Here is a 14,636-nt window from a genome sequence, read left to right on the forward strand (position 1 = left end):
GAAAATCGGACAAGAGAAGACGACACCCAAGTAGGTATATGAGGAGACAATCTCGACCGGCGATCCATCGAATGTAGACTGCTCTCTATGCATGACTGCTCGAGATGTGTATGTAGGCCATCACAAGATATTTCTGGGTATATGCTTTAAAAGACGAATCTGAAGTGTTCTCATGCTTTCAGATGTGGCCGAATATGGTTGAAAATGAATCAGGATGCAAGCTTGTCATCCTCAACACAAATAGGGGGGCAGAGAGTATGTCACATGAGTTTGATGCTTTTTTGTCTTCACGGGGCATTGTTCACTCATGCATTACTCCTCACACTCCTCAGCATAATCCTGTTCCTAAAAGAAAGAACAAGTCCACTATGGAGATGGCCAGATACATGTTTAAGGCCACGTCCTTGCCCAATAAATTTTGTCTTGATGCAGTGATGTGTGCCAACTATGTGCTGGATAGATCACCTACAAGGGCATTGAGGACTGTTACACCTTATGAAGCATGGAAAGGTAGGAAGCTTCACTTTCACACATGAGAGTTTTTGGGTCTCACATATGTACATGTACCATCTCAGCTGAGACATAAGCTTGATGATAAGGCAATCAAATGCATATTTATTGGTTACATCCAGGAGAGCAGAGGATATTGGTTGTACCAACCAAATACTGGGAAGATTATTGTAAGTAGAGATGTACTCTTTGCTGAACATTCAGCTTCTTCTCTTGTGGACTGCAAAGCAAAGCCAGAAGTTGACATGTTTGATGCCTTTGACTCTTGGTTACCTCTTCTTCCCTCAGGGGGGGATTTTGACCAGCAACATGAGCCTCCTGCAGGCCCTCCAACAAGCAACGATCAGCCAGCAACACATGCTGATTTGCAGGTTTCTCTTCCAGCACAAAATGATCCCCATATTCATGATGCAGTGATTGAAGAAAGAGTGTCAATAGACAGCAAAGGCAAGTTCCCAGATGAGGGACAGCAAACAAGATCAACCTCTTGCTGCCCGGACAAGATTAGGGAATAGACAGATGCATCGCTACTTTCTTGATTTTGCACTCCTTGCTACAGCTTGCAATGAAGAGCCTTTATGCCATAGAGATGCTTTTGACAGCAAAGAGTGTAGATCTACCTCCTGGCAAGCATGCCATTGGTACCCGGTTGGTCTACAAATTAAAAAGGAAATCTGATGGTAGCATAGATCGACACAAAGCCTGTCTTGTTGGAAAAGGGTATGCCCAACAACAAGGCATTGACTTTGAGGAGACCTTTGCTCCCACTTCCAGGATTACGACTATCAAATGTGTCATTGCTATTGCAGCCAATCACCATTGGCAAGTGCACCAGCTTGACATCAAGACTGCCTTTCTTCATGGGGATCTACAGGAAGAAGTTTATGTGACACAACCTCGTAGCTTTGGGGTTGTTGGCTCTGAAAACAAGGTATGTCGGCTGAGAAAAGCCCTTTATGGTTTGAAGCAGGCACCCAGGGCATGGTATGCCAAAATTCATGCACACTTACTGTCCCTTGGTTTTTAGCCCAACAGAGCCCACTCTTTATGTCCGTGGGAGTGGATCTGAATTTTTAGTGCTGATTTTATATGTGGATGACATGCTGATCACTGGCCTTGATACTCAGCATATTGCAGCTTTCAAGGCTGATTTGCAGCAAGCTTTTGAAATGTCAAACATGGGACAGCTGCACTATTATTTGGGCATTCAGTTTGCTCATGTTGAGGGGGTTATTATGATGTCACAGTCCACGTATATTGGACAGCTCCTTCATCGTTTTCAGTTTGAGGATTGCAAGCCAATCTCTACTCCAGTGGACCGTGGCTTCAAATTTTCAGCTCATGATGGGAGCCCACCATGTGATATGACTCTTTACCAGCAAGCTATTGGATGTCTCATTTACTTGTGCCACACCAGACCTGACTTATAGTATGCAATATCCCAGCTCAGAAGGTTCATGCACATGCCCAGTTCACAGCATTGGCAGGCAGTGAAGAGAGTCTTCAGGTATCTCAGAGGCACTCAAGATTTAGCCCTCTTCTATGGTGATCAGGTAGGTATCTGCCAAACATCCTCCAGTATGGTCTACACTGACAGCCAGAGTGCTTTGGCTAGTGCGCGTAATGTAGTGTTTCATGCGCGTAGCAAGCACATTGAGGTTCACTATCATTATGTTCGAGAGCAGTTGTCAGCAGGAGACATAGAGTTGTCCTACCTTCCTACAGAGGACAACATAGCATATATGTTTACAAAAGCACTTCCTCATCCCAAGTTGGAAGTCTTTTGACATGCTTTACACTTGGTTCCCTTTGTTACATGATCTGGCATACCTTGTACATTCATAGGTGGCTATATCCCTTAGGATGAACATGTGTCAACATGACTAGAAAATCCTAGGTATTCTGAGACGTTTCTAGAATACTTCAGCCCATACCATGGAGGGGGTTTGTAGGCCATCATCTCCTGGTCGTATTGATGCCCTTTGGGCCCCGTTTGTGCCATGTATCTTTAGTTATTGGCACTTAGGTCACCTACTTTTAGCGTCTTATGACACCTAGTACTAGTGGTACCACTAGGACACTCTGTCTTAGGGTTCCCTTTTATTTATACTTTGTATCTCTTTCTCTAGTTGTTGATGTGACGGCTTTCAGCACTTTGCTCCACTCTTGTACCTCCTTCCGCTTCCTTGAACCTACAGTGTTGAAGATCATAACCTTGGTCTTGCCAAGGTTGACCTTCAAATCATGTGACTCACAAAAAACCTGTAGCGCATCTAAATGTCAATGGAGGCCCTTAGCAGAGGAGGACATCAGAACCACATCATCTGCGTATAAGAGAATCTGAATCGAAGTACTTGCAAGAGAGCAACCAACCCCCCTAGTGATCCCATGAAGGTCTCGCGCTCGTCTTTGTAGAGGTCAAACAAGGTTGGTGATAGTGGGCAACCTTGTTTTTTTTTAAAAAGAAAATTACTTCATTAAGTATGAATGAAAACCGCGAGTACAAGCTCAAATGCGGGAGTACATCATGCAATGCACGAGGAAAAAACAGCTCAAAGTGAGCTAATAAAGAACCAAGGTGGAGCCTGAAAATGCCATCTCAACCCTGAAGGAAACTCAGAGAAGAAAGGAGATCCCCTCCAAACTCTTAAAAAAGTAACTCTCCTGGCAGTGGCTCCTCTGGAGGATCCCTGCATGCTCGCCCAAATGGCCATCAGAGTGTGTACTGTGTCAGTCCAAATACTGGCCATAGTCTGGGGAGGGTGAACCTGGATACCCTCCATCGCCTCTGTACACCTGGCTCTCCAAATATGCCAAGCTGCAATGCTAGCCAAAATCTCCCAAGACGTGTCTACTGAGGCATGAGTAGCTCTGAAAGGAGTGAGGGGAACATCTTGGAGGGAACAAGAATCCACTGAGTGTCGCCGTACAATGAAAGCTGGATCTGGATCATGTCCCTCGAAAAACACCTGTGGGCCAGTAAGAGATAATTAAGCCACTGAACCCCAGGTCATATAGAAAGGTGCTGTATGAAAGATGCTGAAAATCCTGGCAACACCTTTCCAAATCGTCCTCGCCTGTCTGCACTCCCAAAGGCAATGCTGTACTGACTCAACTGCCATGTGACAACGAGGACAAGTAGGGTTCCCTCCATGAATAGAAAGCCAAAAGAAAAGAGTGACCTTTCTATTCCTGAGGGATTTCCAGAGCCTACGCCAAAAGTTCTTCCGCACAACTGTGGAAATTTGAAAACTATCCCAATGTGGCGCTCTGGAGGGACTCCAACCTCTACTGCTGAGCTGAAACCTTCTGGCATTTCTAACCATGTAGCGAAAGAAGGAAAAGCTCTTCTCTCAGTGCCCTTCATCAATCCATTCCCACTCCCCTGGGTCCCACTGCAAGAACCTAATAGGGGAACCACCATACAGCCAGAGTCTCCAAGACCCTAGTGCAAGGAGAAAAGGATTAGGGTCAAGATACCACTGTGAATCCCTACCCCACTCCATGAATCCTACAATCCTAACAGACTGAAATGCAACCTCCAAAATAATATCATCAGAAGGTCTGATAAGTCTGCCTCCCGACTGAACATCAAAGACAAGGGTATCCTCATGTGCATCCTGCAATGAAATGATCTGTAACGGAATGCCCGTCCCTGAGAACGCTCCCCACCAAGTGGACTCTGTAAGCGGCATGTCATCTATGTCAATCCACTCTGGCGGAATGGCTGCCTGTATCTGCTGTATCCTGAGTGCACTCCCTTTGAGGTGGCCAACTGCTAAAAGTCTCTGATCCTCTTGAAGTCTCATAAAGGCCTGCCAACAAGCACCTACAGTAGAGGCAGGTCTCCTCTCCCATCTAGACCACTGCATATAATGTGACACTCCAAGTGGCCTGCCATGATGATTCAAAATCGAGTCATTCCACATGACTGGCTGCCTTTAAATCTCTTCACGAGAAGTGAGTGGAGCTCTGCGAAGTGTGTTTTAGAAGCAACCCCAAGCTTTTAGAATAGCAGCCATGAGAGGGAAAGGGGGGGATTTGAGATGGGCTGAAGTAAATATCCATCTGCTACTGTCCAACCAATCTCCCCTATGAAAAGGGGTGCAAGACTGAATGCTGCGTGAGAAAAAAACCTTCCAGGGCTCCTGTCCAGGCATCAATCCACGTACTACAAACTTGCAGAGCAAGACCATACAGCAAGACCATACACTGCAAGCTCGAGTCAACAATATTGAGACCCCCTTCTCCTATGGGGAGAATGAGGGTCTCCCAAGCCACCCTAGCTATAACATCTGAGGTGCCATCTAAACCGCTCCATAGGAAGTTCCTAATAGGTCTCATGAGCTGAGCGATACAACCTCTAGATCTACATGAGCAAACAAACCAAGCAGTGGCCAACAATACCTGGTTCACAACCACAACTCTTGATGCAAGGTCAAGTCTGGCTGAACTCCAAAAGATGAGTTTCCTCTTGATACTCTCCAACACGGGAGCGAACTGCTGTGCCGAAGAGATGCCCAACCCAATCTGGCATCCGAGATATCTGACGGAGACTTCCCTCTGAATCCAAGTGAACCCTATGTCAATACCCCAGTAGTGTGCCCTCCAGAAAGCCCCGGTCTACCCTGTCATAAGCTTTCTCAAAGTCCAAGAGTAGAATGGCCAGCCTGTGGCCATTATGCATGGTCCAATCCGAAGCCTCCCAAAATGAAAAGATGTTATCAAAGATGCTCCTGCCATGCACAAAACCCATCTGCGTATCATGGATAAGATCTAGTAGAAAGGGCTGCAAACGAAGGCTGATAGCTTTAGCTAGGATTTTGTACAAGGTACCCAGCAAGGTAATCGGTCTCCATTGAGACACTGAATACCTACAACCCCCTTTCGGAATCAAATGAATGAGGCCCTCCGTAAGTGAGTTTGGCATCTCACCCGAGTCCCATACACCCTCCAAGGCTGAGGTAATGTGATCCCCAAAATAAAAAATAAGGGGGTTAAGTCCATCTGAACCAGGACACTTGCCCTTGTGAAGAGCAGAGAGGGCAGTCCTGAACTCTATGTTGGTGAAGGGTGCATCAAGTGAAACAGTCATATCCCTTGTCACCAACCCAGGTAAGTGTCGCCAAATAACCACTCTAGCATCATCTGTGGCTTGAGTATCTGGATGTGTTGTAAGAAGGGAGGCATAGAAATCGGTGGCATCCTGCAAGACGGCATCTGGATGTGTCTGAAGAACTCAGCCTGAGTCAACAAGCTGTGAGATGCTCTCCCTACTATGTCTGGGGCCAAGAGTAGAGAAGAACTGCTTGTTGACCCTACCTCCCTTCTGTGTTCAAAATGACTCTCTGGCGTGAAAGGCATACTCTGCTCTCTGATCTAAAAGTGGCTGCTGCTAAGCCCTTGCTGCAGCAAGGCGCTCCTGAATCCAAGCATCTGTAGGTCTCTTCCGCTCCTCCCTCTGTAAGGCAACCAACTGTTGGCAGATACCTATCTCACGCTTGAGGATCTCACCCCTTCTGATATGAGCAAGTGAAAGATAAAAGTCACTGATATCAGAGAGGGGTGTGGCTAAGTTTGAAGGAGAAAGCTGCCCATCCTGCAAATGAGATACCCAGGTCCTCAACACAGTCTCTATAAGGACCTCCTCTGCATAGAAAGAATATGGAATCCTAACACTGGTAGAGCGGCACCTCACATGGGGATCTGAGACCATCAAAACCACTGGAAAATGATCCGAAGTAGACACCCCAGCTGCAATGCAAACAGTACCACCTCTGTCAAGAGCCCAATCATCCACATAAAATATGTCAATCCGTGCATGTATAGGCATCTGCAATCTCTTGTTCGACCAAGAAAACATGAGAGAATGTGGCTGAGTGTGAAAAGCATCATCATGCCAAGCATCCCTGCCACTATACTAAAAAAGGAAGGCATCCCACGCTGCTCTCTCTAGGGAGTGAATGCCACCTTCCCTACCACCCCTTTTGTCTAAGGGCATTTCAACCATGTTGAAATCGCCCCCTATAATCCAAGCATCTGCAATATGTGACCAAGAGAGCAGTTCCTTCCGAAAGAGAATATGATCCCCTCTAGAATTGGGTGCATAAAGGTTTAAGAGACCAACCTTATGCCCATCAATCAAAAGTATAATCCACTGAGCTCTGGAAGGGACTATGATCTTGTGTCCAATCACCAAGAGGAGTATAGAAGAAGAAACAGAAATGCAAGTATCTCCCGTGGTGCCCAAGGCGGGTGACCAAAAAGTGTGGCCTGAAACAAGCTTACCCGACTTGGAACAATCCCTGGCATCCAATTTGTGTTCTTGAATCATCAGAATGTCCATGGGACCCCTAGTAACACCTAGATGAAGTTGGTTACAAATCAACTGCCTGCGGCGGCGGTGAGGTACACCCCCGAGGCCCTGAACGTTCCATCTGACAATCCTCATCTCGAGAGGAGGAGGCCCGGATGGAAGATCCTACCCGACCTGGTAGCGGAGAAAACCCTCTCCTGCGAAAAATTCCTCCTATCAAGAGAAGGAAAGTCAACTGGGGAAAGCACACCCTTACTCTGAGGGGGAAACTCTGTCATGGAAGATGTGCTCCCCAAGCGTGGAGGGTACAAACTCCTCTGTGTCAAACTCAGCCAAGTTTGCCAAAACTGAAAATGAATTCATGCGAAGTACCTCTAGCGCAGGAGTGCGAAGGAGTACCTCTGGTGCAGGAGTGCGAAGGAGCCCTGCGGAAGGAGGAGTGGAACCAATAACCCCCTTACCTCTGTCAGGTGTAGACAGATGTGGCCACAAGTGCATGACCTTAGCCACAATTTTGTCATTATTTTCAAAGTAAAGCATGGGTCTTTGCAAAAAGGTTCTCCCTAGATGAGCGCTCCTGTATCTGAACAAGGTCAGGAGCAGCAGTCTCATCTGCACATGGAACCAGGATAGGGATGTCTCTTGCCTGAAGAGACGGGTCTGCGGTCCCGTCAGTGGTAGACTGAGGTACTGACTCACCAACTCTGACAGGCACCCAACGGGGGACGATCGAAGCAGGATGTACTGACTGTCCTGTCCGTGTTGTAGAAGTACCAGAACGAGAGGCTGATGGTCCTGGCTATGAAGTCGAAGGTCTAGCAGCGCGTGAGGCGGTAGGAACTGGTCTTGAAGAAGGTCCAGGTCGGGTGAAGCTATGAGGCGCACTCGTGGATCTTTTTTGTCTTTTCTTTTTCCTTGGGCAATCTCTGGCAAAGTGCCCAAGGGTCCTGCAAATCCTACACTGATCATGTCTCCTTGCAATCTCGACTCTCTGTCTAAAGAAGGAGCCATCTAGACGCTGAAGCATAATGTGGTCATCTGAGATGTTAGGGTCAGAGACAATGACCCTGACACGCGGTATTTCATCGGACCTGACTGCCTCTGCTGTTGAGGTATGCATCTTAGGGAGAGGGGGGATCTCAGTAACCACTCCAAAGGCAGCTCCAATGGTATGTAGCAGTCGATGGTACAACTGAGGAAGGCCTGGAAATCTAATGAAGAGTGACGTCGTCCAGCTGTCTTCCTCGACAGGATCAAACCCCAATGAAAAAGGGGCCAGAAAAATCCTACTGGAGCCCAGTGCTAACGAACGAGCCTAAAGCACTGTACGTGCTACCTTCGAGGAGTAAAAAACAATCTAGAAGAAACCTCGCTCAAGCAGACGAACATCTGAGAAGTGCCCTGCGAGGTCTCCAGGTAGAGCGGCGAGCATCCAGTCCTTGGCCTATAACCTGGAAGGGTGGGACCGATGGATGTGAGCAAAGAGCGAAGTCGAGCTCTCCTGCTCTGTATCTTTTTTGAGCTGCTTCAACTCATCTTTTGAGAAAATGATGGTTTTTGCGGCCGGTGGAACGGACGAGGATTGGCTGAAGGTTGAGCCATCGTCAATCGGGGTGGAAAGGCCGACGTGAACATAGTTGAACGTCGTCCGACTAAAATGCTGCAAGGAAGGAGAAGGAAGAGGCTGAAGGGAGGAGGAGTGAGGATAGGGGCAGGGGAAAGGAGGTGGAAGAGGGGCTGAAGGGGGCGGGGGTAGAGGAGAGGAGAAGGGGCTGAGAGTAGAGGAGAGGGTAGGAGGGGGTAGGGACTGAGAGAGGGGGGGGCTGTAGAGGGCGGAGTAGAGGCGGGGTGAGGGGGCTGTAGAGGGCGGAGTAGGGGCGGGGTAGAGGCGGGGGTAGGGGCTGAGAGTAGAGGCGGGAGAAGGGGCGGGGGTAGGGGCTGAGAGAGGGGGGGCTGGGAGGGCAGAGTAGAGGCAAGGGTAGGGGCAGAGGAAGGGGCGGAGGGGTGGAAGAAAGGGCGGGGAAGGCAGGGGAGGAGGCGGGGAAAGGGGCTGAGAGAGGGGGGGTTGGGAGGGCGGAGCAGAGGCAAGGGTAGGAGCAGAGGAAGGGGTAGGGGGGCGGAAGGGCGGGGATAGGGGCGGGCAAGGCAGGGGAGGAGGCGGGGAAAGGGGGCGGGCAAGAGAGGGTAGGGAGAGGGCTGAGGGGAGGGAGGAGAGAGGGGCGGGGAAGGGAGGTAAAGCAGCAGCAAGGAAGGTGGGGAGCAGCAACAGCTCGCCTGACAAAACCAGTTTTATGGGCAACCTTGTTTGACCCCAGTGGTGCTCATAATCTGCTCTGTCCATCCGGCACCTGTGCAAACTTGGCCTCAGACTCTCTCATAGAGTGCCATAACAGCCCATATGATCTCGTGGTCATACCCCAATATCTGCAAGCGTCTGACGAGGCAGGCTCGTGGGACCATTGCAAAGGCCTTGCGGAAATCCACAAAGCAAGAGCACACACAAACTCATCAAACTGTGCTGCATGAAGCATTTACTCTCTGTTTCTGTGACCTGGCCTTCTCTATGACACCCTTGAGTGCAAGTACGTGATCCATGGTTCCGTGGTCGTGCCGAATTCCTGCCTGGCCCTTGGCCCTAAGTCCTTGCATCTCTACAAACCTGCTGACCTTCGTGTCGACTACTGATGCATAGATCGTGGACATGACATGCCCAATCATAATCGTCTTGTAGTTTTCCGGGCTCATGGGATCTCATGCCTTGTGATTGGGTGTGATAGTGTTAAGGATCCACGTGGGTGGGAAGCCAAGGCAAACTGCGTCATTGAAAAGCTTTGCTAAGATCGGGCCTAGGACAGCAATCCCATATGTGATAAACTCAGTGCATAGCCCCTCATGATCTTTCGCTCGGCCGTTGTGGAGCTTCAATGTCGCATCCTTGACACCCCCGATGGTGAATAGAGTGCAAGTGGTAGGGCGAGGTGAGTGTGACAAGTCCGGGGCTGGCTGGTTGGGAACGTCATACAATCTACGTGCGTAGGGGGGAGTGGTGAAACAGAGAAGTCAGTAATGCGTGATGTGAAGGCAGGAGGTCCCATGATGTAGTCAACTACGCTAGAGCCCCCTCCGTGTGGGAAACAAGTGAAGCCACCTGAGGAGGGTCATACCTCAAGTGATCTAGAAATCTGAAATCTGTCCCATCTAAAGTCCCTGATAAGAACTTGACTATGGGCTGATCTATAAAGTGAGGATACCTGTTTGATCCAAGGATCACAAAACTAAAAAATCCATGAATGCACCTTCCAAGAAACCCCAGTCTACTCTATGATAAGCTTTCTCAAAATCTAGGAATGGATAACGATGTCCTAAGCGCTATGTCTAGCCCACACAGAAGCCTCACGGAATGGAAAGGTATATTATGCAAACTACTGCAGCCCTTCACAAAGCTAGTTAGTGTAATTGAATGTTAACAATGTCATCAAATTAGGAAGAAGGGTGATTGCCTTCACTAAAATTTGCCGGTAGTGTAATTGGCCCTTAACTGTGTGATTAAATTTTGGCACCTCCTTTTAGGGATTTATAAGATGAATGTGACCATCAATAATTGAAGAAGGCATAAATTCAGCATCCCATATGTTCTGCAATGCTGAAGTAACATGACCACCAATGTTCTCCCTGAAAGCAATGAAGAAGGAAGGGGTTGACTCATTCGAACCAGGGCTGTGCATTTGATACAAATTCAAAGGCTTCAAATCCATGCCAATTCTTGTCACCACAATGGACTAGATTCCAAGATACTTGATTCCCGGAGTTTGCCGAATGTCATGCAAAAACATCTAGTTTTGTCAAGAGAGTTTCCCAATCACGATTGAACATGAAATTGTAAAATGCATATGGCCGAGTTCGAATCATTTTAAACCATATGCATTCCTAAAGAAGACAAATCAAGCACCTAGTTTCATGAATTTAAGTTTTGCAAAAGATCAATGCATAATCAAACACCATTAATGAAAGCTTGCGAATCATTGAGAAAACTATTCAAATTATGAAAGAAGTTCACATACTTGTAAAATAATATTACATCAAGCTCACAAAACCCTAATTCAATAATGGACAGCAACCAAAACAAGGGATTCACAAAAAAAAACATTCAAGAGTTCCCACATGGGAGAATCCTAAAATTTGTGCTGCAGCTCATCTCATTCACGGATCTATGCAAAGTGAATCTAGCAAGAGGGTTCTCTACATTGCTATGCTCACTTCTATAGGAAATTTCGACACAAAGCCTGTGTACACCATGAGCATCCCTAGTGACTCTTTGTGGGAGTGATAATTATCTTTCAGAGGCCTCCCTATTGAACCAATCTGCCAATTAAGTAGCATTCCATAACCAACAGAAAATGTGTCAGTATGAATGTGGGTTAGTGGCCTATGCAATCAAGCAAATGCATGAGAATGCATTCGATACAACCTTATCCTCTTGCCTATACCTGCAAGAGAAAGATATTGTATTGTTACAGCTCTACGTTTGCTGCTAAACTGATGCAAACATAATGTGCTGCTACATCTACTTATCATTTATATGCGTTTGCAAAATATTGTTGCTGGCATGATTCGTGTTCTATAGCTACTAGTGATGATATAGTGTAACATATAAAATGACTATGACTATCTTTGTGATCATAGACAAAGGAAACTATTTGCTGAAGCATCATGATTTCATGGGTGTTTGCTTAGGACAATCTTAGCGTCCTTGTCTAATCACATAAAATGCTTGGATTAATTTTACTTATGAGTATAAAGTGTGCGATTAGCTTGGGAAAAATCTTGGTACAATGCTGCAAAGGAGTTGGGTAGGTAGTGTCTGCATTCGATTGTTGAAATCCTTGGCATCTTCAAGATGCCCATTTAATCAACTTGGCACAATCTGCTTGGTCATTTGAAGAGATTCTTCATGCAACGACAGATCATCTCATCACACAGGTGTCTACTATGACAATTGGTGGCCAACTTATCTCTTGTGAATTCACAACTTACGTCTTGTGAATTCACAACTTACGTCTTGTGAATTCACAGTTATCTGTAATTTTTAACTAGGCTGTTTAGCGTGGATTGTAACAACATTTCCACATTATGTATATTGATTGGATTGCGAATCGATTTTGCCAGCTCTCTCACTTGTATTGTAGTTTTATTTTCTGACATGTAATGCATTCCACAGTTCCAACACTCGGCTTGGGCAAGAACCAGAGGAGAGTTTTAGACTAGGTTTTGTATCATAGGAAATGATTTATAGAGACGTGTTCGTGTGATAGTGTTAAGGTCAATCGGCCATGGGTAAGAAATCATTGATGCACACTGGTTGTGTCATATGCTGATTGTCTCTGTGGAGTTCTTACTCTTTTTTTTCCTCCGCAGTTCTATACATGATAAATTGATAGTTGATATGACTCCAAACAAATCTTAACATTGTTTGCTAGCTTAATGTTTGACTCCAGCAAATTGTTGTATGAGTATTCTGGGCAATTTTATATGAGCATTTGTATTCAGTTTTGATCGTAAAATAGTGAGATTCTGATCATAATAGTGTGCTTGCTTTTACAATAACTGGTAAAGAATCACCCTTTTTAGTGTTGAATCATCTTACCTTTTCTCTTCTCGATATAAATGTAACCTTGTTTTATTGATTAATATGTTGAAATTATTGATGGGCACGTGCTTATGCAGGTGATTGCTGGAGTCATGAAAAAATTGAGTTTGACAATTCCTCCATTTGTGCGCATTGACAGAGTTGTGATCAGCTGGTATTTCTCCTCAAAATCTAGTATGTATACCCTGCCTTTCCTATACTACACGATTCTTGCTACATATAACCTGTATCTGAAATTGGCCAGAGAACATTGTAATTTTTCATTTTCTTTTTCCTACTATCATTTTTATCATTCCATCTGATTTAACTACTGGAATTGGAGGAGGAATTTTATATCAATTTCCTGGGATCTTGTTTCCATTTTTCTGCTTCATATTTTGTTAGATGTGTAATCTGGTAAGATTCAGCAAACTAAGTAAGATTAAGCAAACTAAAAATTTATGTTGCAGACACTAGAGCCTTTTATTGGCTGCTATGCATTGGATTGGAAATATCTTAAAATGTCTGCTGGCTGATGGAAAGCTTGATTTTCTTTACAGAACTCCGCACAGCACATTGGACTCTTCGTGTAGGCAGCTCGCATGGTGAAAAAGCTCCCTTGCCTTTTATTCAATATGTGGAGGTGATCGTGAAACCTTTGTCTCTTCTTTATCTCATTTTTCTTTTCTGCCACTTTGATTATTCAAACTTTTAAGTATTCAATCAAAATGCTGTCTAGAGGGACGTTTTTGATTTTGCAGAAGGTTTCCTCATTGTATAAATCACATCTAATGAGACATTTACACCTAATTTGGCATTCTCGTTCCTTGGTCCTTGTGGGGATTCATAATAAGGCCCATCGAACACGATGTAACAGAATATACAAAACTATATGTAAAGATTCTGCTTAGGGTCAAACTGTATTTGGATAGTTCAAATTCAAGTTTGCAATGCATTTTCCTGAAGTTTCCACCTCTTTGCTAGCGGTGTTGTAGGATCAGGCCTATATGCCTCACATATCCTTGAATTGTATTGGAAAAATTTTGAAGAAGAGTACATTACTGCTTCCAAGAAAATGTAGTTTCAAGCAAAAGTGACTATACATTTGCATAGGGGCTTAGTGTGGGGACATTGATCATCTGTACTTCGATAGTGAATCTTGCTAGAGCAGTAGTTTGGCAAGCTAGATCGATGCATCACTAGTAGAGGAGGTTTCTGTGGTATCGGACTCGGAGATCCATTTTTTTTACATGTTCAGGCAGTGTGTCTTCCTTGGGACCACCAGTGCTAGGGGTTGAGCTGATAGGTAGTGAGTTTCAGATAGCGCACTTAGTGGTTCGATTCCTAGGTTGTGGTTTGATAAAGATGATCTTGGAATTCAACTCAGAGAAGACTTCATCTTAGTGGTACGAGAGTGGTTTTTTTTTGGGAATCATACAAGAGCAAAGACATCTCCTATTCACGAGTTGAATCTCATATTCATTTCAGCCATCACTACATCAGGATATAGAGTTATCTTAGACTGTTACCCTTGTGATGTCTAAGATTTCAGAAATGGTAATATCATTTTTATCAGTTGAACTTTGGGACAGGGTCTGTATACCCTTGATGCCTCTGACAGAGAGACAGGCTCTGCAACACTTGATTTTGTGTTTACAGATACGCATTTGTGGCATATGCGCTTTGGGCATCTGAATTATGGTGGCCTATTTAGATTGCATTCATAGGATATGGTTGTTGATCTCTCAAAGATGCGTGTGTTGTCCAAACAGGTTTGTGAGGGGTGCCTACTTGGGAAAATGCACCGGTCTTTTTCCCCTAAAGATGGGAGTGTTGGTGCATCCCGTAAGTTGCATTTGATCCATAGTGATGTGTGTGGCCCAATACCGACAGCATCTATTGGGGGCTATTCTTACTTTTGTTATTTTTGTGGATGAAGTCAATGGGCATACTTGGGTTTACCCATCCTCAAAATCATTTCCTTGCTGCTGACATTAGCCTTTTGCAACAAGGCGGGCTTTATAGCAGTCAACGCTGCCATCATCCTTCCTTTTAAGTTTGTATACCCACTTAGTGCCTATAGCACGCTTGCCTTTAGGCAAGTCACACAACTCCTAAGTGCCATTCTGATGTATACTCAGATTTCAAAGCATCCATCCAATCCATAGACTAGGACAAGCAATG

General features: G+C 45.5%; 1 protein-coding gene across 4 annotated transcripts in view; it reads left to right on the forward strand.

The window, feature by feature from the left end:
* Window positions 1-14,636, forward strand: part of LOC147902876 (NAD-dependent protein deacetylase SRT1-like) — a 94,906-nt gene that overhangs the window by 63,900 nt on the left and 16,370 nt on the right. For all 4 annotated transcript variants that reach the window (XM_087373163.1, XM_087373162.1, XM_087373165.1 and 1 more), the window contains 2 exons: window positions 12,551-12,647; window positions 13,013-13,095. In XM_087373163.1, coding sequence (XP_087229289.1) covers window positions 12,551-12,647; window positions 13,013-13,095 — 180 coding nt within the window. The remainder of the gene's footprint in view (window positions 1-12,550; window positions 12,648-13,012; window positions 13,096-14,636) is intronic.

This window comes from Dipteris shenzhenensis, chromosome 4 (genome assembly GCF_047967505.1).
Source record: "Dipteris shenzhenensis isolate YYH24624 ecotype China chromosome 4, Dip_SZ_1.0, whole genome shotgun sequence".
In the NCBI taxonomy this organism is placed as follows: domain Eukaryota; kingdom Viridiplantae; phylum Streptophyta; class Polypodiopsida; order Gleicheniales; family Dipteridaceae; genus Dipteris; species Dipteris shenzhenensis.